This window comes from Pristis pectinata, chromosome 1, assembly GCF_009764475.1.
Source record: "Pristis pectinata isolate sPriPec2 chromosome 1, sPriPec2.1.pri, whole genome shotgun sequence".
Classification (NCBI taxonomy): domain Eukaryota; kingdom Metazoa; phylum Chordata; class Chondrichthyes; order Rhinopristiformes; family Pristidae; genus Pristis; species Pristis pectinata.
Window position 1 is genome coordinate 87,713,940 of NC_067405.1, and position 26,487 is coordinate 87,740,426.

The following is a 26,487-nucleotide window of genomic DNA, read 5'->3' on the forward strand; positions in this document are numbered from 1 at the left end:
GAGGATGCTTGGAAAGCCCTGGCATGTACCAAATGCTTACCCCGCAGGTCAACCAGCAGACTGTTGGCGGCGAAGGAAATCTACCCCGAGGAGTGGTTGCGCAATGGCGGCCAGGGTGAATGTCCAGGTAAAGTTGCTGGTGCCGAACTGGAGTTGCACCGAATGGGTGCCAAAGGTCCAGATGGCGCAGCTGTTGGTGGCGGGTCCTGGTGTGCCATTGCGAGTCTTGTGGCTGTTGGGAGGTATGACGCTGACCTCGGCCCCGGTATCCACCAGGAAACGACGGCCAGAATGCCTGTCCCACACATGCAAGAGGCTATCCGGGTGGCCAGCCGCCGTAGCCATCAGCAGTGGCTGGCCCTGGCATTTCCCGGAAACCTGCATGGTGGCCGGCACCTGCCGGCGTCTGTGCCCCACCGCTGGTGGTAGAAACACCATTGGTCGGTCGGTGTCTCAGACCTGGTGGCGGGTGGGGTGAGGTCGATTGCCGGGTGTGGTCTGCTGGGCCGCTGGGTACATGGTGTGGCAATGCGCTCGACAGACGCCCCGCTCTCCTTCGCCCACCAAAGGACATCAGCATGGCTGGCCACCTTCCGGGGGTCGCTGAAATCGGCATCCGCCAGGAGCAGGTGGATGTCGTCGGGTAACTGCTCCAGAAAGGCCTGCTCGAACATCAGGCAGGGTTTGTGGCCGTCTGCCAGGGCCAACATCTCGTTCATGAGCGCAGAGGGGGGTCTGTCACCCAACCCATCGAGGTGGAGGAGGCGGGAGGCCTGTTCGCGTCGGGAAAGGCCGTAAGTCTCAAGAAGGAGGGTCTTGAACTTATCATACTTCTCCTCCTCCGGGGGCGCCTGAATGAAGTCCTCGACCTGGGCTGCAGTGTCTTGGTTGAGGGCGCTCACCATGGAGTAGTACTTGGTGTTGTCCCTGGTGATCTGGCGAATCTGGAACTGGGCCTCCGCCTGGTTGAACCAGACACGGGGCAGGAGGGTCCTGACCTTCCTATGCACGGGCTTTCTGAGCCCAACAATGGAGAAGAAGGAGGGCCCTGCGCCATCTTGGGTCGGGGTCTCCGACGACGCTCGCGATCTCAGGAGCTGATTCAATACCAGTAAGGTGAGTCACCACAATACTTTATTCATAAATATATATACAAGATAATACATGTGGTCCCTATAGAAGTATTTAAAATTATGAGAGGCATAGATAAGGTGGAAGGTAACAGTCTTTTCCCCAGGGTAGGGGAGTCCAAAACTAGGGGGCATAGGTTTAGGGTGAGGGGGGAAGATTTAAAGGGGGATGTGAGGGGCAGCTTTTTCACGCAGAGGATTGTGAGTAAATGGAACGAGCTGCCAGAGGAAGTGGTTGAGGAAGGTACAATAATGTCATTTAAGGAGCACTTGGATAGCTACATAGAGAGGCGGGGCTTAGAGGGATATGGGCAGATCACAGGAAATTGGGACCAGCTGGGTTGGCACCTTGGTTAGCATGGACTAGTTGGGCCAAAGGGCCTGTATCTGCGCTGAATTGCTCCGTGATTTTGTGTCTTTCTTTGTATTTGTTGTGCCATCAAGTCTGTTTTTTTTTACAGAGCATTAATGCCACTCACATTTCCTCTTTAAACAGTGCACTCATGATATGCTTGAGAGGCTATTACGCCAGACTTCAGGTTCCTGTGGCAGGCAGACCTTAAACTGTGGTCCTCTTGGGTGTCCTCTCGAGAGATTCCAGGTTGTCCTGGAGAGTACTCAACCTTGCCTGGACCACTTGGGGATGATTTAAATTTTACCTGACCCTTCAGGTAAAGGTGGCATATGTCATTTAAGAGGAATAAAAAAAGTAGCTGGAGTTGCAGTTACCATGAAGACATTAAAGTATCGAATCCTGTCTTCAACATTGCAGGGGTAAAGTGAAACTAGAGGCACTAAGATGGGAGGAGTTTGAATCGAGATGGACATTAACTCTGTTGTTGATCTAAATGCCTTGTTCAAATAAGCTTGGTGGTGAGTTTTGTTGATGAGCAGAGATTGCTTCACTTGTGGAGCCTTTGATGAATGTTACGGACTCAGTGAAAGTCCCTTTAAGATAGAGAGTGTGTGTGTATGTGTGTGTGGGGCGTGCTTACGTCAATAGAAGATAAAGGACGTAATGACGTTGTTGAAGAAGTCAGAGGAAGAAGGAGGAGAGAGAGAGAAGGGAGAGAGACACCAGCCTGCTTGTTTTCTCTATCGATGGATGAGAAACAATAACTGTGTTTGCCACTGAAACCCATGTATGGAAGTTGGAAGTAATCCAGTGGAGTTCACTTTGTTGCTGACCTGTAGAAGGAAACAGGTATTTGTGTGTGGACGACCACGGTTCGGATGCTTTCCGGGGTGAGGAAGTCACTACCGAGTAAACACTGAAGTGTCGTTTGGGTTCCATCGTGGAACATTTGGATTTCATATTTACTCTCTCTATGTTTTTCTACATCTACGTCTTATCTTCTGACAACGGTGGTTGTTGAAGAAGCCCTTGCTCATGTTTCACCTTATGGCTTGCGGAACTGAACTTTAAGAACCATTCCGGAACTGGGAGTTTTGGACTTTGTCACACACGACACACACGACGAGTTTAGTTTTGGGGTTAACGTTCGAGGTTTAACATTTTTGAATTCTGAACTACTAACATTTTTACTTTTATTTTACGTATTATCATAAGTAGTAATTAATAAAATAGTTTTTAACACTGAATCATGCTCAGTGTATTTCTTTTGTTGCTGGTTCATGACATGAAGCTCTGAGTGGTGCTGGGCAGTTGTATAAATTGGTGGGTGGGGTTCCCCTGGGGATGCTGTTCTTGTTTGATGTAGTGGGTTTAGCACCTGCCCTGAACTGACCTCATGGGGTCCAGCTGCACTTTTATCAGCCGCTCGTTGCACTGAGTGGTTTCCAAAGACACAGCATCAAAGTTGGGCACTGAGGTTTGGTTTAAAACTTGTCATTTTCAGGCTTGCCCTCCTGAAGGCCTTCTTGATTTCTGAGCCCTTGCACATCCCAGTGTGATAATAACTAGAACATTTGCTTTAATAATGTTTGTTGAAAGATAAATACGGGCCAGAGTCCCGGTGAAAACTCTCCTGCTGTTCTTCAAAATAATGCTGTGGGACCTTTAACACCCATTTGGGACAACAGATGGGGCCTGAGTTTAATGTTTCATCTAGTAGTGAAGCATTCCTTCAGCACACTACAGTGCAGGAGCAATGGCCTGGAGTTTGTCTTAAAGTTTCTGGACTGAGACTTGAATGCACTGCCTAAGACTTCGGCATTTGAACCCACTCCTTTCTTATTCAAAAGGATGTTATCATGCTTTCAAGGCTTGCATCTCTTCTGTATGACCAAGGTAAATCACTCAGGGAGCTGCAGCACAGAGGATTTGTCAAAGCGACTTGTTGATTAGTGTTCATTGGCTCCTATTGGTATCAAGATTGTGTGTATGTGTCTGTTGGGCAAGTATGAGTGTTTATACACATTCAAGTGTGCATGCAAATGCAAGTTTACACATCTTGGGTACGCTTGTCTGTATTTAGACTATCACTGCCTTGTCTCATGTGAATTCAGTAACTTTTCTTTGCAACAGTTTGAATTAATGCAAAGGAAATCCAGTGGCAAAAACCATTGACAAATCAAATTAAGAACAGGAATGCTGGAAATATTCATGTCAGGTGGATCTGTGGAGCGAGAAAGGGTGAACTTTTCAGGTTAATGACCTGCTGAGTGTTTATAGCATTTTCTATTTTTGAAATTTCTGGAATCTGCAGGATATTTGTTTTGCTTTTTGATAATTGTATTACACAGCTTTAAACTGTGTAGGTTTGAAGGTTGCAGTGGCAGGAATCACTTGGCATTGTACATGTTGATATGAAATCTGATTTCCTCCAACTCAGTTTCTCCCTCACTCTTCCAACCAGGTCTCATTCATCCGCTTTTCCATTTCCTTCCGTCTCCTCTCCTAGAGTTGTTTACTGCTCACTCCACACAGGGAAACCAGTGTCACCTCACCTGTTGTGAGGTTTACTTTGGTAACATTCCAAGTAAGTTCAGACTTGTCTTGTCCTGGCGTCTGTGCCTTGCATGCTTTCCACCAAGGATCTTCTGATTCTCCCAACATCCCTGGGCATTCCTATTCACACGACAACAAGATCATTTCACCCTTGGCCTCAGGTGACCTCTACAGCTTTATGCTGCTCTGGACCCCTCTTCTCCACCTGGTCATGAGGAGCTGAAAACCATTGGGAAAGGACTCATTGGGAAGACAGTTCTTTTAAACACTGTGCATTATTTTGATCTGCAATGCATCAGCTCTGATGACCCGTCCTGGGCCCATAGATGCAATCACAAGGAAGGTACACCAGCGTCTTTACTTTCTTAGAAGGTCCGGGAGGTTCGGCATGTCACCGAACACTCTAACAAACTTCTATGGATGTACTGTTGAAAGTGTCCTGACTGGTTACATCATGGTCTGGTGCGACAATTGGAATGCACAGGAACATAAGAAGCTGCAGAGAATTGGACTCTACCCAATACATCACAGCCACATCCCTCCCCATCATCGGTAGTATCTACAGGAGGTGCTGCCTCAATAAGGCAACATCAGTCATCAAAGATCCCCACTACCCGGGCCATGCCATCTTCTCACGGCTACCGTCGGCCAGGAGGTACAGAAGCCCGAAGTCCCACACCACTAGGTTCTAAAACAGCTATTTCCATCCTGATGAAGGGTCTCAACCTGAAATGTTGACTGTTTACTTCCATCCATAGATGGTGCCTGACCTGCTGAATTCCTCCAGCATCTTGTGTGTGTTGCTCCAGATTCCAGCATCTGCAGAATCTCTTGTGTACTTACGTTCAACCACTCGGTTCTTGAACCAACTGGCACAACCCTAATCACTACAGTTTAGCAACACTTTGACCACTTTGATCATTTTGCACTAAAATAGACTTGTTTTTTTGTTCTAATTGTGTTCTTGTAATTGTGTTCTTTCTTATAAAAATTGTGTATCATTTATGTTTAATTTATGTTTTTCTTGTGAATGCTGCTTATATGATGCTATGTGCCTGTGATGCTGCTGCAAGTAAGTTTGTTCATTGCACCTGTGCATACATGGACTTGTGTGAATGAATTTGACTTGGAAGGGTGATGGAAAACACATTCACCTGGGACTTTCAAAAGGGGACTAAGGAGAAGGAATTTGCAGGGCTGTAGGGGAATGAGTGGAGGACTGTGACAAATTCAGTATCTCTTTAAGGCATGAGCAGATGATCATTTTCTGTTGTATCATTTTATGATTCTATAATCGTCGTTACTTGAGCATTTTCGTAGTATTATAGTAGAAACACCACGAACAGGCCCCTTCACACAATCAGTCCTTGCTGACCATCAGCATCCATTTCCATGAATCCTATACTAATCCCATTTTGTTCTCCCCACATTCCCATCAACTTACACCGCCTCCTGCAACCCCCCCCCCCGATTCTGCATTGTAACATCTCTACTAATATTCACCCAAACATTAAGGGCAATTTAGAGCGGCTATTAACCTACCAACCAGCATGCTTTTGGTATTGTTAGTTTCTTGATGTGGTCAGTTCATATAGATTTACAGGAATAATTATCTACTGCCATTTACAATTTATGTGTCTGTGTCATTGAAGGAAGGGAGTTTACATTTGTATGGTAGCTTAATGATCTCAGTGTCAGAAAGCATTTCAGTTAAACTCTTTCCTTTGAACAATTTTGTGAAGCACGCTCTCCTTGGTTGTAGAGTAAGAAACATAGCAGCCAACTTGTACACCACATCCCTTCCCATAAGCAATGTGATAATGATCAGTAATCTGTTTTGCAGTAATGATTGAAAGATAAATATCAGACAAGGTGCTGGGAATAACCGCCACCCCCAAGTGTTTCCTGAAATAGTGTGATCAGATCTTTGGTACCCACTTAAAGGCAGCTGTGGCCCTTGGTTTAACTTATCTGGCACCTCTGGTGGGGTAGTATCCAGTCAAATCTGGTCTTGGTCAGATTTTTATGCTTGAGTGTCTGGAATGGCACTCAAATGTATAACTTTCTGGCTCTGAGGCAAGAGATCTTCCAACCAAGGGGCCAGGCAGCATCTGTGGAGAAAAGCAGGTGTCAACATTTCGGGTCAGGACCCTTCTCAAGACTGAAGATAGGAAAAAGAAGAAGCCCAATATATAGGAGGGAAAAGCATAGCAGTGATAGGTGGACAAAAGAGGGGAGGTGGGGTGGGCACAGGGTGGTGATAGGTAGATGCAGGGTCAGAGAAATGGATAGGCAGGTGCAGGGGAAAGGGGAGACAGATCCAGTGGGGGATGGCTCAAGGTAGAAGAGAGAGGAAAAAAAGAGGACTAGGAAGGGAAGAAGAGAAGAAGCATGGTGTGGGGGGGGGCAGTGGGGAGAAGGGTGGTGGGGGATTCCAATATTCATGCCAGTTAGGCTGCAAGGCTCCAAGACGGAAAATGAGGTGCTGTTCTTCCAGTTCGCGCTTGGAATTCTCCTGGCAGTGGAGGAGGCCGAGGACTGTCATATCAGTGATAGTGTGGGAGGGGTAGTTGAAGTGACTGGCAACGGGAAGATGCAGGTTGTGGTTACGGACGGAGCGCAAGGTTTTGCGAAAAGGTCACCTAGTCTGCGTTTGGTCTCACCAATGTAGAGGAGGCCACACTTGGAGCACCGAATGCAGTAGATGATATTAAGGAGGTGCAGGTGAATCTCTGTCTCACCTGAAAGGACTCTTTGGGTCCCTGGATGGAGGTGGTGTAGGGGTAGGTGTTGCACCTATGGCGGGGGCAGTGGAAAGTTCCCGGGGAGGGAGTGGGATGGATGGTGGTGAGGAGGAGTGAACGAGGGAATCGCAGAGAGCGCTGTCCCTGCGATAGGCAGAAAGGGGTGGGGAAGGGAAGATATGCTTGGTGGCGAGGTCCCATTGGAGATGGTGGAAGTGGCGGAGAATGATGTGTTGGATACGTAGGCTGGTGGGATGAAATGTGGGGATCCTATCCCTGTTGTGTCTGGGAGGGGTGGGATGAGAGCGGAGGTACAGGAAATAACAGAGATACGGGTGCGAGCTCTCTCAATGGGGGAGAGGAGCTGCGGGGATACTCTCCCTTTTTCTCAATTTTTCCGCCTCCATTGCATCTGCTCCCATCGCATCTGGCTTTCCACTCCAGGACATCCAAGATGTCCAACTTCTTTTCTAACCGGGGCTTCCCCCCGACTGTGGTGCACCACAGAGAGAGCTCGCACCTGCATCTCTGCCATTTCCCACACCTCTGCTCTCACCCCTACCCCTCCCAGACCCAACAGGGATAGGGGTCCTGACCGGAAACCTTGACCGCCTGCTTTTCCCCACGGATGCTGCCTGGCCTCCTGAGTTCTTCCAGCATCATAGTGTTTTTCATCTAGATTCCGGCATCTACAGTCCTTTGTTTCTCTGATCTACAGAGGCACAGCTAAGGATATTGAATGACGGCACCAGTTTTGATATCGCAAACACAACAAATTTTTTCTGGGTATTATCACAGTTGCACAACCATTGTATAAAATGCCTAGCTGCAATAAGTGTACACCTCTCATCTAACACGTCTTAACTCGTACATAACCTGTAACAGATGCTGGTTCTAGGACAATTATAGTCAGCTTACCTGCTTTTTGAAAAAATTAACCACTGTATAATTGCTCTGTGTGGGCATGATCACCACATTCAAATAATGTAATTGAGCCCCTCAACAGTTCATGAATTGTCTCTAACATAGTAAGTGATCATTTTGGGGACATAAGGCATTTTGGGGATATAATCTACTCCAATAAAGTTTAATACATAGGCACAGGAGGAGATATTAAGACAATTGATGAAACATTTGTTCAGTTTCTTAAAGGAGGCGAGAAAGGTATTGAAGTTTAGGGAAGAAATACTGTACCTTCCTTCCTGGCTAGTTGAGGGAAGGCCACCGGTGGTGGATCAATTAAGTCAGGGCTGACTTCAGAATTGGAACGTTGTAGGGCTGGTGGGACGGGGCAGTTGGACTTGTGCACAAACCTCCCGCTTACCTGTTCTTTGTTTTTAAACAGACCTGAGGGAGGAAGAAAGAGGAAAGGGGGGAAATGCCATGACACATCCCAGCCTTTGTACTTTACTTTTTTTATTTAAAAAATAAACTTTATTCATAATAAAAATATATATATAAAAGAATAAACACAGTGCAAAACCTTTTTACATTCTTAAGTGCCGTATAGTCAATACATTCAGTAGTGCTAACACTTTTTAAACCATAGCACCATTACCACTTATGTACTTTACTTTTGATTAACAGGAGGGCATTCTATTCCATGAGGCATGCAGCCAGGACTGCACCTTGGCCGTCTTTGGAGAGTGCAAGCACTTTCCAGCAGAGGTGACTGGACTGTGCAGGATAACCAGTGTGGTAGTGAGTTATTCTCCCACCTAGGGCACACAGTCACTAATTTTATCACCTCAGCCTAGGTAACCACAGGCTGAAGTTGAGGAGGGGGAATCCTGTTGGTATGTAGAACAGCCTGAGTGTTAATGCATTAAGGAGAGAGTTGGAGAAATTTGAAAAGCATACTCCGATAGCTTGCTTCCTTTTCCATTGGAGTACTGCATTAAGTCTGCTGCGCCTTCTGTCCGAATGGGAGGAAGAATGTGCTGGTCTTTCAGATTAGAGCTGTGTAAACAAGCAGGTGAAACGGGTGGTGCTGGGACTCTGTCCATTGAGAGTGAATAACTTTGAAGTTCTTAACCCGTGAGAGATTCGTGTTCCAAGCCGTTGCAGTGAGCTTCATGTCTTGCCTCTTTGGGTGCTGTTGGTCCCAGATCAGGGGAGAGAAGCCACCTTCTGCTGTTGGCGTGATATCTCCCATTCCAGCCCAAGGACCTGAGGTCAATTGCAGTCCTGGCAGCTGCCATGGTTAAAATCAGCAAGCTTAGCACAGACTGGGAATGGAGCCTGGGTCCTTCAGATCTTCATTGGGTCAGCAGTGGTTTAACCCACTGAACCCTCGACAGGGATAAGTCCATTCAGAAATAAGCGTCTTCCTCCTAATATTGGCCCACGCTGTCAGTGTGGTAATGAAGAAATACTATATTTGTCACCTTCTGTATGACTTACACTGAGGACTCTGTGCACCCTTGCAAATGGTTGCAAAGGATCCCTCAACAGGATATTAAAGAAAAGTAATAAGGCTCTTTCCTAGTTAAAAATGGGGTAATTCTTAAGAAACAGAGGAGAAAAAAGTTTGTGAGTAGGAAATTTGTTCCTTCGAGTCTGCTCTGCATTCATGACTGATCTAACTCAACACTGTATTCCCATGTTCTCCTTGTACTTCTATCTCCTTAAAAATATTCTCAGTGCTCACTGCGTAAACTTGTTGGCCATGCATTGGCTGCCCTGTTTTAACTGGAGAGTAATCGTGACTGTACATCAAAAGAATTTCATCTGCTGTGACATCCTTGGGGACATCCAAATTGTGTGAGAGACACCTTGGGCCAAATGTTGCTGGCTGTAGCCGTTGGTTCCAAGAGGAACTGCTGGTGTTTGGCCATTCCCACTCTAGGTCCCAGGCTTGCTCCAGCGGCAGAGTCCAAACTTGCTGAAATTCCACAGAATTTTACCTCACCGATCCTACAGTAGAGACTCTGGATCTAGGCATGTGTTTTTATACACACAAAATGCTGGAGGAACTCAGCAGGTTAGGCAGTATCTACGGAGGGAAATAAACAGTCGACATTTCAGGTTGAGACCTTTCATCAGGACAAGATGCAATCCTCTTCAGATGGGATATTAAACGATGTCTCTATCGCCTCTGTCAGTCAGCTGTAAAAGATGCTACAGCAATGTCTTGAAAACATGCAGGGTTGTTTCTCTTGGCTGGGCTTCGCTCATCCCTTAACTTGCAGCCCTCAAACAGGTAAATGCGTCATTTGTCTCATTGTAAAGCAAAATGCTGCAGCTGCTGGAAATCTGAAGTAAAATTGGTAAATGGTCTAAATGCTCTGCAGGCCAGGAAGCATCTGTGAAGAGGAAAGATAGTGTTGGTGTTTCAGGGTCAACGTCCTTTTATCATCTCATTGTTCTTTGTAGGAACTTGCTGTGTGTAGTGCAGCTGCTGCTTATACCTCCAGAGTAACACTGACTGCATTACTCAAGGACTTGATGAGCGGCACAGTGCGTAAGGTGTGCTGAGGGTGTGAACTGTGCTTGGAGAGAGAGAATCAGAGAGATGGAGCATGAAAACAGGTCCTTTGGCCCAATGAGACCACGCTGATGATCAAGCACCTATTTTACACTAATCCCATTTTATTCTCCCCATGTTCCCATCTACCCCTCTAGATTCTACCCCTCACCTACACATTAGGAACAATTTACAGCGCAATTAACCTACCAAACTGCATGTCTTCGAGATGTGGGAGGGAACCAGAACACCCAGGAGAAACCCACACGGTCACAGAGAGAGCGTGCAAACTCCACACAGACAGCATTGGAGAATCGAACCCTGGTCATTGGGACTGTGAGGCAGCTGTAAGATCTAAAAAGGTGGCAAAAGGAACTTGCATTTTTGGTTCTTACGTCTAGGTTCTAGTTGGATTTACTTTGGGATTAATGAGGCATTAGTGTCACTGGATCCTTACATGGAAAAAGTCTGGCCAGTGTAGGGCTACCGACTCTCTGGACCATCCTGGACCCTTCTGAAGTTTCTTCGATGAACAACCTAGGGACAAAAATTATTGAAGCTTTTTTGTACTCTAACTATGCTCTGGATGGAATATTAAACAATCAGAATTAATGTGTGTTGGTAGATGTGTACTACAGATGGCAAAACTGCATGATGTAAGAATGGTTTCTGGTATTGTAACCACTATTTTGTCCAAACCAGTCCCTTCCCTCCAGCTTTTCCTTAACTGCTTCTAAGCTACCATGCCACATGGTAGTGAGTTCAATATTCTCACCACTGCCTGGACAAGGAAATTCATCTTGAATTTCTGAAGTGTTTATGGCTCCTGGTTTTGGTCGCAACCACCCCACCCACTCCCCCCCCAACTCCTCCCCCCACCCCCACCATTGTACTGCTGCCATTCCTTTGGACTGGTTCAGGAGGTGTAGGATTGGCCCTGCTGCAGACAGGAAGGTGCTGCTCGGGTGTTTCCTGGGCACCAAACATTTCTCTAAGCATGCCATGCACCATAGGTTGGTCAGACAGAACTTGAAACATTTGCAGGGTTGTGTCAGCAGGATTTTTACAGGCTGCTGTAATTCAGTCAGCCAGAACCTGGAGAATTTTACAGGAAAGCTGTAGGAGGCAGGAGGATCTGCACAGGGCCAAATATATCCCTTGAATCTTGGCAAGTGGGTATACTCCTCTTGGGTCCAGTTCTGCCTGCAGCCCTGCACATTTAAATGCATGGCTGGGAGAGAATTTGTTCCGTACAGCGGACACACAGGCTGGTACATGTTATTTTCAGGACATGGTCTGGGATACGTTAGATGCAGGATCAAACACAGCCTGGGACATGTTAAAAGCAATACTAAAAGCAGACTTGGATGCATAACATGTGGAGTAAAACATAGCCTGGCATATGTTCGGTGCCCAGGAAACATAAGCTGGGATATGTTCTGTGCAACATGTCAGAGAGTCTGTGATATGTTATTGAAAGTTAACACTGATATTTCAGATTCATAGACCAGTCACAAATTGCAACTAAGAGGTAGTGGGTATGTGAATCAATCATGAAAGTAGTTGACTGATAACCCACCAAGGAGGAAGAAATAGTGGCTAAAGAGACTCGGCTCCATGCAATTCCCAGTGCTTTCTTCTAACTGACAGCAAAATTAGCATGAGCATTCTCTTTGTAAATCCCATCACCTCAGGTGGAAAGTTATGGAGTAAAACTGCCAAGAAAGTACCTTGAGTAGCTACTCTCTAATGTGTAAACATCAGCACACGTTGAAACATGATCTCTTCTGAGGTAAGTTCGAAAATTAAAACAAGGAATCTCTTGGAATTGTTTCAAACACATAAGCAGCTGGGAGTAAACTTGCCAAAATATGCTTATAATGAGTAGATTTGTTTTCTTAAAGAAACTTATTCAATTTCTTTTTTGAAAGTTGGGTCTTGCATTTTTTTTGGGGTGTAGTTTATTCAAGGGTTGCGGGGCAGGGCTGTAGGGCAGCACTATGCCAATCAGTCAGCAGCTGGACACTTGGAATTGTACAGGGGATGGAGCAGCTGACATGTTCGCAGGACTGCACTGATCATGGTCTGTGGTGGCACCCAGAATGGCTATGCTGCCTATTTTTCCTGCAAGACCCTGTCATGCCTCTGTGGAGGAATCTCCCAGGGAATCCCTACGAAAATTGACCTAGATTTCAATTCCAGTTTTTCACCTCTCCCAAGGAATCAGATGGCACATGGTTATGAGTGAGGAGGAGAGGGAATATATTATAAATATAAAGTATCACAGTAGTGTGGGACAGTTTTTTACTTGTGGGCCAGTGGGGGCATTTTGTCAGTCACTGTTGGTATGCAATGAAAAAGGTGAAAGTGAATTTTATATTTTTATATCCTTCTGCTTGCAGCAGAACATAGAACTTAATGTCTGTTTGGTATATCGAATAGCAAAAAAACCATTTATTCTAAATTAAAATAAAAGCAAAATATTGCATGTATTGGAAATCTGAAATAAAAACAGAAATTGAAGGAAATACTCAGTATGCCAGACAGCCCCTGAGGAAGGAGAAGTATTTAACATATTAGGGCAGCATAGGGGCATAGCCAGTAGAGCTGCTGCCTCACAATGCCAGAGACCTGGGTTCAATCCTGACCTCTGGCGCTGTCTGTGTGGAGTTTTTTCCTTCTCCCTGTGACCGTGTAGGTTCCCTCCAGGTGCTCTAGTTTCCTCTCACAAAAGATGTGTGACTTGATACGTTAATTGCCCATTGTAAATTGCTTATATTGTGTAGGTGAGCAGTCGAATCTGGAGGGAGTTGATGGGAATGTGGGGAACATAAAATATGGGATTAATGTAGGATTAGTGTAATACCTGACTTGGAAAGGCATTGCTTTGTCGTCACTGCGTCAAACTCCGGGAACTCTCTGTCTTCACCAGCACCATCTATTCAAGGGCAGTTAATGATAGCCATTAAATGCTGGGCTTTGTGGATGTACAAAATGAAAAAAAAATTGGCCTTTTGCGCCTAAGCTGGCTGCTTAAAAGAGTTAACTGCTCAGTTCCTGATCCCTTGCTCTTTCACAATAGCACTCCAAAATTTTGGAGAAATATAAACTCCAATTTATACTGCAGCCTCAGAGCTCTAGCAACCCGGTTTAGATCTTGACCTCACGTGTTGTCTGGGCAGAGTTTCCCTGTTCTCTATCTGACTGTGTAGGTTTCCTCCCACATCCCAAAGATGTGCTGGTAGCTTAGTTGGCTGCTGTAAATTACCCCTTAGTGTAGGTTAATGCTAAACAAAAACTTAAAGAGGAATTGGTGGGTATGTGTGCAAGATAATAAGTTCCAGGGATACAGGGAAATAAGGAGTAATGAAATTGGATGGATGTGATTGTTCCTCTGGACCCAGCATGGATATGATGGGCCAAATAGTCTCCTCTGTTTTGTTATAAATATAAGGTAAAGTTCTATTGAATTGGCATCCTTCATCCTCCAGTGCTCTCCAGATTTAGTAAAAAAAAACTCCTTCTCTCCCCTTTCTTTTGCCAGTCGCATTCTGTAAACTCTGGTTACTGATCCAAATGTAGCTGATAAAAGTTTCTCCTCGTTCCTCCTTTAAAGCTCCTTATAATTTTGAACACCTTTACTAAGTCTCCCTTAACCTTTTCTGGTTGAACAATAGCACTCTCTAGTTCCTTCCACATTACTGAAGTCCTCCATTCATGGTTTTATTCTCAGCAAGGCCTTCCTTGCGTGTGATGCCCTGAAATGGCTGCAATAATTCAGCTGGGGCTTAACCAGTGATTTGTAAGAGGATTAATGTAACTTCCTTGCTTTAGTAATCGCTGCCATTATTTACAAAGCCAAAGAGCCTGCATACTTTCTTTTAACAGCCTGCTTAAAATCTGAAGTTGTTGAATACGATGTTGAGGCGGGACGACTGTAGCATGTTTAATCGAAAGTTGTTTAAATAGAATTAAACGCTGATTTTATTAAGTGATATTTAGTTGTGTTGTGAAGATACAAGAAGGAAAAATACCGATTCGACAGAGCTATTGTCAGATTTGATGCATTTCACCTTGATATAAAAACCCCTAAACATATAAACTATAAAATGCAACTTCTACCAGGGTGAGGAGATTCATTTATGGGTACTATGTAGAGTTCTTTAATTTTCTAGCAGTAGTTGCCAGGAAAAACATCGCTTATTTATTTTCCTGGAATAAATAAAAGAACACACTTCAAGTCATAGAATCTTTGTGTTGGTCAAATCTATGTGCCTTTGCAGGCTCTTTGAAAAAACTATCTAGTCAGACATTCTCCTCCACACTCGTCGTAGAAGTAGAGCTGCTGCCACACAGCTTCAATCACCCCGTTCGATCCTGACCTCTGGAACTGTCCATGTGGAGTTTGCTTGTTCTCCCTGTGACTGCGTTGGTTTCCTCCCACATCACAAAGATGTGTGGGCTGGCAGTTTAATTGGCCACTATTAATTGCCCCTAGTGTATAGATGAGTGGTAGACTCTGTGGGGAGCTGATGGAGGCATGGGGAGAATAAAATGGGACTGGTGTAAATGGTCGACATGGACTTGGCAGACCAAAGGGCCTGTTTCCTTGCTGTATGACACTGTGACTGAGAATCATAGAGAATTTATAACACTGAAGGAGGCCGGAAAGCTTTCACGTCCATGATGGTCAAAAAGAAGATTTCTGGCCTAACCCCACCTTCCAGCTCATTGTCAGTAGCCCTGGGGTCACGACTCTTCAAGTACTCATCCAAGTACTGTTTAAATGTGATGAGAATTTCTGCCCCCACTGCCCTTTCAGACAGTGAGTTCCAGACCCTTACCGCTCACTGAGTGAAAAAATTCCTCTTTATCACCCCTATGAATTCCTTTACATCTCTTTCCCTGGTTTTTGATCTTTCTACTAAACGATATAGATCCTCTGTTTTATTTTTGCTCTGTGTGAACATCTGAGGCACCGTAGATCCAACGACCCTGAGCTTGTCCAATCTTTCCCCATGACTACAGCTTTCCAATCCTGGTGACATTCTCATGAATCTCCTCTGAAGCCTCTCCAGTGCAATCACATGCCTCTTGAAATTGGTGACCAGAACTTTGCACAGGACTCGAGTTGTGGCTTAACTAGTGTTGCGTGCACTTCTGTATGTCTTTGTATTCTTTGCCCTAGCTAATTCAGGAAAGTTCCTCATGTGCCTTTTTATTCTGCTACCTTTAAGGAACTATGATTGCACACCACAAGGTCCCTTTGTTCCTCCACACCATTCAGTGTTCTCCCATTTATTACATGTTCCCTTGCCTTGTTGCTCCTCCCCAAATTCATTACCTTGCACTTGGATGGTTAAGTTTTCTTTTGCCATTTTGCTAACCTCCTGCAATCTAAAAATTTCCTCCTCACTGTCAGTCATAAAGTCAATTTTTGTATCATCTGCAGACTTTCTTATCATGCTTTCTACATTGGGGTCTGAATCATTAATAAACATTACAAATAACAAGGGATCAACCATAGCCCTGTGGAGCTCAATGGTAACAGCCTTCCAATCATCAGCCATCACTCTTTGCTCCTGCCACTGAGACAATTTGCCACTCTCTCCTGGAGCCCATGAGTGTGTAATTTTTTATTTTGACCACCCTACCATGTGTTACCTTGTCAAAAAGCTTTCTAACATCCATGTGGACTACTTCAAATACACTGCTCTCATTGACTCTCCTTGTTTTATCCTCAATAACTTTAATCAAGTTAGATGGTTGTGATTTTCCCTTAACAATTGATTGATGCATGCCATTTTAAAAGATTTGTGCTAGTAATGTCTGTAGGTGCCTTTATGTTGTTAACTTGCATAAGATGTTGCGCTTTTTCTGAAGGCAGTCACTCAACTAAACTGTAGTGTCAGAGTATCATAAAGTACCTGAAATTCCACATGACACAAAGTTGGTTTTAAAGGTATGCTCTACATATATATGCCCCTCAGAATTGATTCCAATCATTTTTCCACCACTAAGGTTAAACTAAATGGCCTGTAATTGGTCAATTTATCATTTCTTCCCTTCTTGTTTTATACAAGAGTTCAGGTTAGAGCTTTCACTCCTCTGGCATCACTCCTGTAGTCAGGGAGCATTGAAGAATTGTGGTCTATGCAATTTCTACCCTTGCTTCTTTTAATAGCCTGGGATGTATTTCAACCAAGTCTGACAAGTTATCCCTTTACAAAAATGATCAATCTTTTAATACATTTTTAAAATTTGTATACCTATCCAATTTTATATTCCTCCTTAACCAAGTGATGGCATCACCCTTTTCTTTAGTGAAAATGATCAGAAAATATTAACCAAGAAGCCTACCCACACCCTCCACCTCCATGCCTGGTTACCTTTTTGATCCTGAATAGGCTCTCCTTTTTTCTTAATCACCCTCTTGCTCTTTATATACTTACAAAGTATCTTTGGATTTTCCTTGCTTGTAATTTTTCATACCATCATTTTAATTTCATCCTTGCACTTTTTGTACCATTCTTGGCTTTCTGTGGTATTAACTTCTCGATGTCTCACCAAAGTTTCCTTTTTTTTGTTCTTTTTTTAACCCTCTGTGCATCTGGTCATTTAGGAACGAGATTTTCTGGCCCGCCCTCCTTTGTGGGAGCATTCCTAGCCCCTTGTTGCTCTCAGACTGATTTTACTTTCAAGTAGCAGATCCCAGTCCACTTTTGTTAAATTGCTTCTCAGTCTAGTAAAATTGACCTTACCCCAACTTAGAACCCTTACTCCAATTTTCTTTGTCCTTTTACATAACCATGTTAAATCTAACTAAATCATGATCACTATCCAAAAATGTTTTCCCACCAATCCTCCTTTCACCTGCCCAGTTTCTTTTTATGCAGCAAAGTCTACAATTGCCCTCTTGTCCTTGTTGATGGACTGATTACAACAACTTCTCTTGGATGAAGTTTAGACCTCCATCCATGGTGTCCTCTACTGCCAAGCTGAGGCTAGACACAGATTAGAGGAACAGCACCTCATATTCTGAGTTGGTACTTTCCAACCTGACAGCATGAACATCGATTTCTCTAACTTCCGGTAACCACTCCCCTCTGTTCCCTTTTTCCCTCATTGCACTGGCCCCCTCACCCTATCTCTTTCCCCTCCCCTGCCCTCTCAATCTGCCCATCGCTGACACATTCCTCCCTCCAGTTCCCCTCCTTCCCTTTATTCCATGATCCATCGTCCTCTCCCATCAGATTCCATTTTCTCCAGCCCTTTGTCACTTCCACTTATCACCTCCCAGCTTCTTACATCATTCCCACTCTCTCCCCTCTCACCTGATTATCACCCCCCCCCCTCACCTGGATCCACCCATCACCCGCCAGCTCTTGTTTCACCCCTTCCCCCCACCTTTTTATACTGGCTATCTCCCCCCTTTTCTTTCCAGTATTGATGAAGGGTCTCAACCCGAAACATCGACTGTCCATTTCTCTCCGTAGATGCTGCCTGACCCGCTGAGTTCTTCCAGCATTTTGTGTTTTGTTCTTAAGGTATCTGTATCTTTTACACTTAAAGTCTATTATTAGTGCACAAATGCTTTTGCACTCACCAGAATTTTGCCTACAAGTGAACTCCTAGATCTCCCTTGGACTATTTGGAGGTGTGTAGTACACTCCAACTTTGCAACTACTCCTTTTGTTTTTGCATTTTAGTTCAACCCGTTTAGCTTTGCAGCTGGCAGCCCTGCAGTCGTTTTCCCTGAGGGTATTGATCCAATTACTTACTGATAGTTATTATTGAATCTGCATCCACCACCCATTCAGGCAGCGCATTCCAAATGAAAGCAGCTTGTTATCTGTCAGAAGATTGATTATAAACCACCTTCCAAATTCCTTTGGTGGGGATTCACTTTAAACAGCACAAAACATTTGCTGGCACTTATTTACTTTTTTTTAAGAGAAATGGGCAAAAGTTCAGTCAGAGAGTGTGGTATAAGGATCAACAGTAGAAGAATGAGAGATGGAGAGGTTTAGGGAGTGAATTCCACGGATTAGGGTTCAGGCAGCCTAAGACATAGCCAACAATGAAGGAACGGAATATCAAAGTTGCTGGAATTGGAGGAGTGCAGAAATCTTGGCGGGTGGTTCCCAGAGATTGGGAACGGTGAGGTAATTGGAAACAAGTATTTAAAAATGAGGCTTGGCAGACAAGGAGTCTATGTAGATCATTGAGCCCTGGGACAACAGGCAAATGGGACAGTATATGCTGGATGCAGACAGTAAGGTTGGCTGGCTTACAGAGGTTGGAACTGTTTTTGTTTATTTTCCTTTGGTGATCTAGCTCCTGCTGGATTTTCATTGCTTTACCAATGCCAGCTCTACCTCGGCTGCCTAGACTTGAGGCCCTTGCCCAAACTCTAAGACCTCTCATGAATGGGTTACGACTGAAAGTTTTCCAGATCACCAGTGTGCCTCGCTCAGTTTCACGAGTGCAAGCGGCTTTGGACCAAAAGCAGCAGCTGCAGTGGTATGAGGCTCCATCACTCAGGGCAGAAAAGTTACAGGTAGTAATCACTGCCAATAACCAGAGCCGGATTTTTCAGCACTGCTCCAATCCTTTTCCATTTCTGTATTTTTCTTCCAGTCTGGGACTGTAGCATCATTTTGACATTTAAAACAGCTGAGGACCAGGTATTATCAAATAAAATACTCTCTCAATTTCCTGCGGACTCCAATTCCCTGCACTGTTCCTCTCCCATTTGTCCAATTTCCGTCATGAATCAGAAGTGGAAATTTTGGTCGAGTTTGGCCCACTCTCTTGGCGTTAAATGTATTGCTACCATTGTTACAGCTGGAGTTTGTATAAAATTCGTAGATGGCATGATAGGCTGCACGCTGTGATGCCATGTTCTTGCACGAGGTCTCCAGTTTTAAAATAAATAGTCAGCAATTTAGGAGTAAGATGAGAAGAAATTTCTAAACAGAAGGTAGTGAACTTTTGGAGCTCCATACCCTCAAGAGCTGTGGATGCCTAGTCACTGAGTATACACAAGGCTCAGGTTGCTAGATTCATGGACATGGTGGGGGTCAAGTGATGCAGGATAGGACAGGAATGTGCAGATGCTGAGGCAGACACGGGCTGAGTAGGATCAGGTGAAAGTGTAATGTTCCCTTTTACCCTTTGTATGATACATGCATGAAGGAGCTGACACTGAGATTATAACCAGGTTTTACTCGTGTGTAGTTGTATAGTAGCCAATACTTGAGACATGCATGAGTATGGCACGATACTACAGTTAGTAGACCTGGCTTCAATTCTGACCCCTGTTGCTATCTATCTGTGTAGAGGCGCTGCCTCACAGCACCAGAGACCGTGGTTCAATCCTGATCTCAGGTGCTGTCTGTGTGGAGTTTTCATGTTCTCCCTGTGACCATGTGGGTTTCTTCTGGGTGCTCCGGTTTCCTCCTATATCCTAAAGACATGCAGGTTGATAGATTAATTGGCCACTATAAGTTGTCCCTGGTGTGTAGGTGAGTGGTAGAATCTCGGGGGGGGTGGGGGTGGGGGTGGGGGGGAGTTGATGGGAATGTGGGGAGAATGAAATAGAATCACTGTAGAATCATTACTTGATGGTCAGCATGAATTTTGTGGACTGAAGGACCTGTTTCTGACTGTCTGACTCTGACTTGTACAGTATCAAACAGGAGTGGCCCATCTTTTATCCTGTGTACTGTAGATATGCAGATGCTGACACTAAGTTACACATGAGTCATACAATACTGGACAGGACTGAATTGTTCCCTTTTACTCATTGTGTACTGCACATGTAGGGTGGCTGGCACTGAGACATACATGAGCTGTAGAGTACCCGACAGGAACAAATGCTCTGCTCTTACCGGCGTTGACTGCCGATGCACCAGAGCTAGCGTGGAGACATGAACATGAAGGTTATTACCATTGCAAGGAGAAGCTGAACTGTGTAATTTCTGAAATGACCGGAGTAAGCAGGTGGCCCAGAAAAGCTCTTGCCCTGTAATCGTGTGGGCTTGGACACCAGTAAATCTCTTACTGACAGAGGATTAAATAAATGGAAACAAGCAGTGCCTGAAACCCACCTTATCTAATGTAACCAGCCCAAAGCCTGCATTCACTCGCGTACTCTTTCCAAACAAGCTTTGTCAGATAATTCATCAGCTTTATAAAATCGTATACGCCAGCAAAAAAACACACAAACTCCCCAAACCCTCTCGAGTTGTTTGCCTTTTGATAAAAGATAAAGAAAGAAAGGAACCAGCATTTCTATAGCAGCTTTTGTGACTGTGGGGTATGCGAAACACCCAATGAGCTACTTGTGAAGTGTAGGCAATGTAATCTAAGTGTGACAGAGGTTTATGTGCAAAGCTGGGCTCTGCCTTCAGCAGACAAGGCCTCGGGCTCTGTAGCAGCTGGATAACTCGGGATAGCTTCCAACAAACCCAGGCAGTGGAAGCTGCAACTCTGAACCCGGCTCCAGGTCATCTGTTACATGGTGCATCCATCCACTTAACCCTTTAACAGGGCTTCCTCTCTGCTTGTCTTCCCCCACACCCCCTTCCCCGCCTGCCTGTCTTAACCCACCCCCCTCCCCGCCTGCCTGTCTCTCCCACCCCCCCCGCTTGCCTCTGCGTCCCCACCTGCCTGTCCCCCCCTCCACCTGCCTGTCTCCCCACTTGCCTGTTTCCTCCCTGCCTGCCTCTCCCCCCGCCTGCCTCTTTGCCTGCCTCTCCCTCCTGCCTGTGTCTCCCCCTCCACCTGACTGTCTCTTTCCGCCTTCCTCTCTTCCCCCCACTGCCATCCTCTCTTCCCAACTCCTGCTACCCACCTCCCCAACCTGTCTCACTTCCCCAACTCTGTGTCTCCCCACCCCTGCCTGTGTCTTCCCCACCCCCCTCCCCCCCCCCACGTGTCCACCTCTGTTCTTATAGATTTGAAGATGCATAGTAGCAGAAAGATTGAGTGTAGGCTTTGCTGAACCTTCTTCATTAAATGTAGGACAAAGCAGCAGTGCTTTCTAAAACTCTACCATCCATATCTTAATTTGAGCCAAGTTTTGTTCCCCCATTGCACCTGCATTGGCTGACCTACTTTCAAGTGAGGTTAAGCAATGCCTCGATTTTAAAACTTCAATCCCACTCACTTTATCTCTCCCTCTTTGTAATCTCCACTGCCCTGCAACGCTCTGAGAACCTGCTGTGCATCCAGTTCCGGCCTCTTGATGTGCCCTGATTGCATTTGTCCTGCCACTACAAGTCATCTTCTTTCTCAGTGTGTCCACCTCGATATTTCTCTCTTCCTTTTAAGATACTTCCTAAAACCTTCTTTGTCTAAGTCTCATCTGTCATCTCATCTCATTTGTGCTTTGGTGTCGAGTTTTGTCTGGTAACTTTCCTGCTCAGTGCTCTGGGGCACCTTGCTATGTTAATGATGTACAATATCCCTTGTTATTGCTGCAGGGAATATATAATGTTTTAAGGTAAGGAGCATCCCCCTCACCAGAAGCAAAGCCTGGGCAAAGGCATCTTGTTTGCTGTTTTTCGACAAGTGCATTGAGCAGTGATATGGAAGCAGCTGAGCCACACTGGCTGGATTTCTTGCTCTCGGCTGCATGTGTTGTGGTTACACATGCGCCCCATTTTCAAACCCACACTGCTTCCACCCTTGCTCTTGTTTCGATGCCGAAAATTTCAGGCATTGAGTGATCCGTCTTTCAGCTGCACAATGTGGTTCCGATGAGCATGTGCCTAAGATATTTGTTTGATTGCATGCAAAGAGAAGTTTTCATTTCTCTTAATTTCTTGCAATTAGCACTTAGTAGAAGTTTTGCAATGTGTGATCAAATCTGTCTGTGACTATGCTGCTCACTATCTCTTTAAGCTCCATGCAAGGTGCTTGCACTTTCCAATATCTTTTTTAGTTCAGAGTCTCACTTTTCTAATAAACTTGTAAAGTGCCTGGGATATCCAGTCACTTTAAAAATGCAATATAAATGCAATCTTTTGGTGTATCACATTTTTGACATGAGTTGGTATGAGATAAAATTGGACATTCTCAGATTAGTTTCAGCTGAATGGAGATCCACAAAGGTGAAATTGCCTTATTTTGACATCTTAATCAATGGTGCCCTAGCGTGCTGGTGGGGGGAAATGGAACACCCATTTGGGGGTTTGCTATTGTGACTTTTAAGGGTGAGGAACCAATGACATAGTATATGGAATGGAATGATATTGAATGATAGTATCTGCCCTGACAGAATAGTGTGAAGGGAATATTATTCTCAAACTTGGCTTTTTGCAATTGTCATAATGCAACAGAGGAGGGTTAATTTGCATTTGCCTGTTTATATCTGGCTTGGGAGTATTTAGAGAGATTTCCTCTCTGGTATGGCTTCCCTGGGATTGTTGATGGAACAGAGCAACAAACTACCTTGTGTTTACCCTGTGCTTTACCTGTCCCGAGAGTGATTGATGCTGACATTGCATTTCTGAGTGGGTGAAGTGTTTTGTTCTCTGAAACTAACACCTTGATTATCACGAATTTCATGCGTTGAAAGAGGAGCTGTATGCTGTCATGATGCCTGCAAATCAATAGTGTGCAGATATGCAAGAATCTTCATAAACTGGTAGCCTTCTTGCAATGTGAGCCCTGGCCATCTTGTATGTGAGGCAGAGCACCATGTAGTGGTATGGAGTTGTTCAGCACATATCAAACGCATAGTTATCCAGCTTAATTGGATGATGCAGATCTTCACAGGAGCTCTTCCACCAACTGGTCTTTCACGGCTCCCAGTTCTGAGCCACAACTTTCCTCTTTGCATTAAGTGGGAGAGTGCTTTAGGAAAGCTACTCACACTGATCAGCCTACCTGATGTATGCCTTGTATCGCAGTGTCCTTTGTGGGTGAGACAGCCATGCTAGGATGTAACCTCGGAGGCCTTGTGGCAGGAAGACTGGTATCAGGCGGGGCAGCAAGCACCAACTGGTTCTTTGTCATAGACCCTAGTGTATACCCATCTGGATTCATCCTCTCAGTGTACTCTTCCTAATTGTTTCTGGAGTTTCTTTATTTTAAAAATAAATTTTCTTCACAGAAATATATACAGGAAATACAATACAATCAGCTTATCTTTCTTTACATTCATATTGTTGTCAAGTTTATACATTCATTGTGCCATCAGACCAATAGATTCTGTTTGGAAAGTACCATTGCCACTCATATGGCCTCTTTGAACAATGCATCCATCAAGTGTTTGAGAGGCTGTTACACAGGTCCCAGCCCCTCAGTGTCCAGTGGCAGCAGGACCTTAGATCGCAGTCCTTCCCCACAAATCATTTGGCTTGGTGGCATTGAGCTTCAGTGCGTTCCTTAGCACGTACTCCTTCAGCCTGGGATATGCCAGTCAGCAGCATTCACTTCTGGACATCTAGTTGTACTGGAAGACCAGCATGGTTCAGGCAGACCAGAGTGTATCTTTTACCAAGTTGATGATCTTCCAACAGCAGTTGATGTTGATTTTGGCATGCATCCCTGGAAACAGCCTATAAGAGATAAAGTTTCTGAAGTGGTCAAGGGCTGTGCAACCCATCAGCACTGTAGAGTCTTAGAGATAGCCCATTTGCTGTTATGTAACTGACCTAACAACATCATGCTTGGTAAATTACTAGGCTTATCAACCGGATACCTGGGTGGGTACCCCAGAGACTGAGTTCAAATCCCACAGTAGCAGTTGTGGTCGGGTTAATAACCTGAACTATTTTGCCTGCTAACCAAATAGAAGCAGCACCTGGTCACCAAGAATATATAAAGAGCAAAAGAATAACTAGGGAGAGAATAGGTACCCTTAAGGATCAGTGTGGTCCTGTAGGTGTGGAGCCACGGGAGATGGGTGTGAGGTCTTAAATGAATACTCCTCATCTGTATTTACCACAGAGAAAGTCATGGAAGCTAGGGAATTCGGGGAAGAGAACAGCAATGTCCTGAAACGTAATTGACGTTATGAAAGAAGAGGTATCGGTGGCCTTGACACACGTAAAGGTGAATAAATCCCCAGGGCCAGACCTAGTGTATCCTAGGATGTTGTGGGAAGCAAGGGAAGAAATTGCTGGGGTTCTGGCAGAGATTTTTGTACCTTCCTTAGCCACAGGTGAGATAACTGAAGTCTGGAGAATGGCTAATGTGCTTTTATTTAAGAAGAGCTGCAAGGACAAGCCAGGGAACTACAAGCCGGTGAGCCTAAGATCAGTGCTGGGGAAATTTATTGGAGGGGATTCTGAGAGACAGGACACATCTGCACTTGGAAAGGCAAGGACTGATTAGGGGTAGTCAGCAAGGCCTTGTGCATGGGAAATCGTGTCTCACAAATTTGTGTTTTCTAAAGGGAGACGAAGAAGATTGAAAAGGGCATGGCAGAAGACGTGGTTTATATGGACTTTAGCAAGGCTTTTGACAAAGGTCCCGCATGGTAAGCTGACCTGGGAGGTGAGATCACATAGGATCCAGGGTGAGCTAGCCAATTGGATACAAAATTGGCTTGGTGGAAGGAGACAGAGGGTGGTAGTGGAAGGTTGTTTTTCAGACTGGAGGCCTGTGACCAGTGGTGTACCACAAGGATTGGTGCTGGGTCCACTGTTGTTTGTCATATATATTAATGATTTGGATGAGAATGTGGATGCCATGATTAGTAAGTTTCCAGATGACACCAAAAGTGGTGGTGTGGGATAGACAGCGAAGGAGGTTGTCTAAGGGTACAACAGGATCTAGATCAACTGGGAAAATGGGCAAAGGAATGGCAGGTGGAATTTAAGTAGACAAGTGTGAAGTGATGCATTTTGGGAAATTAAACCAGGGCAGGGCATGCACAGTGAATGACAGGATCCTGGCGAGTGTTGTAGAACAGAGAAATCTGGGAGTACAGATACATAATTCCCTGAAAGTGGCGATACAGGTAGACAAAATGGTGAAGGAGGCATTATAACATACTTGCCTTCATTGGACTGGGCATTGAGCATAAGAGTTGGGACAGCTGTTCAAGAGACCACACCAAGAATATTGTGTGCAGTTCTGGTTGCCATGCTGGAGTAAGGATGTGATTAATCTAGAGAGAATGTAGAAAAGGTTCACAAGGATGTTGCAGAGACTGGAGAGCTTGAGTTATAAGGAGAGATTGTTGTCCTTGGAGCGAAGGAGGCTGAGCGATGACCCTATAGTGGTTCATAAAAGGGCCTTAGATAAGACGGATTGTTGCAGTCTTTTTTTCCAGGGTTGGGGAGCCTAGAACTCGAAGGCACAGGTTTAAATCTGAGATGCGAACAATGCAATGGGGACCTGAGGGGCAAATTTTTCACACAGAGGATGGTGGGTGGATGGAACAAGCTGCCAGAGTCGGTGGTAGGGGCAGGTACAATTACAATGTTTAAAAGACATGTGGACAGGTACATGGATAGGAAAGGTTTAGAAGGATATGGGCCAAACATGGGCAAATGGGACTAGCTCAGGAAGGCACCTTGGCCGACATGAATGAGTTGGGCTAAAGAGCCTCTTTCCCTGCTGTATAGCTCTATTAATGCTATTGCATGGCTTGTAATGCAAACATTTGGGAAAACCAGCTACAATTAAATGCCATGTAGACTTGATAGGTTGGTTGGAAAGGGCAGATAGTGGGAGGCTGACCATCCCCCTGCTATAAAGGCTGTTTTTATCTTTTGCAGGTCATTCTCACAAACCAAATTACAACCAGGATTGGTCAAAGACAAGCTGCCATCTTTAAGCCTGGTTCAATGGTGGATGATTTACTCCAATCTGAAGGTAATGGTTGCTTCCTTTGTCTTGCTTAGCACCTTGGTCTTCACTTAGTTGCTTCACGAGTCAGTCCCTTGGCAGGGCTGTTCCTGCCAAACAATTTGTATCAGAATAATGAAGTATGTGTATTTGACCTACCATGGTTCCAGGATTCTCGGAACATCCAATAGCCAATGAAGTACATAAGTGTGTTTATAGTTCTAATCTAGGAAATATGGCAGCCAATCTGGGAGCTGTATATTCCCACAATGAAGTTATAATGGCTAAATTATCCGTTTTGGTTTTATTAGTTGAGAAGATATCTCCCCCCTTCAATGAAACTGTTCCACTGGATCAGCTGCTGTCTGTGTGGAGTTTGCACGTTCTCCCTGTGACTGTGTGGATTTCCTCCAGGTGCTCAAGGTT

General features: G+C 44.9%; 1 protein-coding gene across 4 annotated transcripts in view; it reads left to right on the forward strand.

Moving 5' to 3' along the window:
• Positions 1-26,487, forward strand: part of rad51b (RAD51 paralog B) — a 435,778-nt gene that overhangs the window by 234,423 nt on the left and 174,868 nt on the right. For all 4 annotated transcript variants that reach the window (XM_052029616.1, XM_052029633.1, XM_052029630.1 and 1 more), the window contains one exon: positions 25,992-26,088. In XM_052029616.1, coding sequence (XP_051885576.1) covers positions 25,992-26,088 — 97 coding nt within the window. The remainder of the gene's footprint in view (positions 1-25,991; positions 26,089-26,487) is intronic.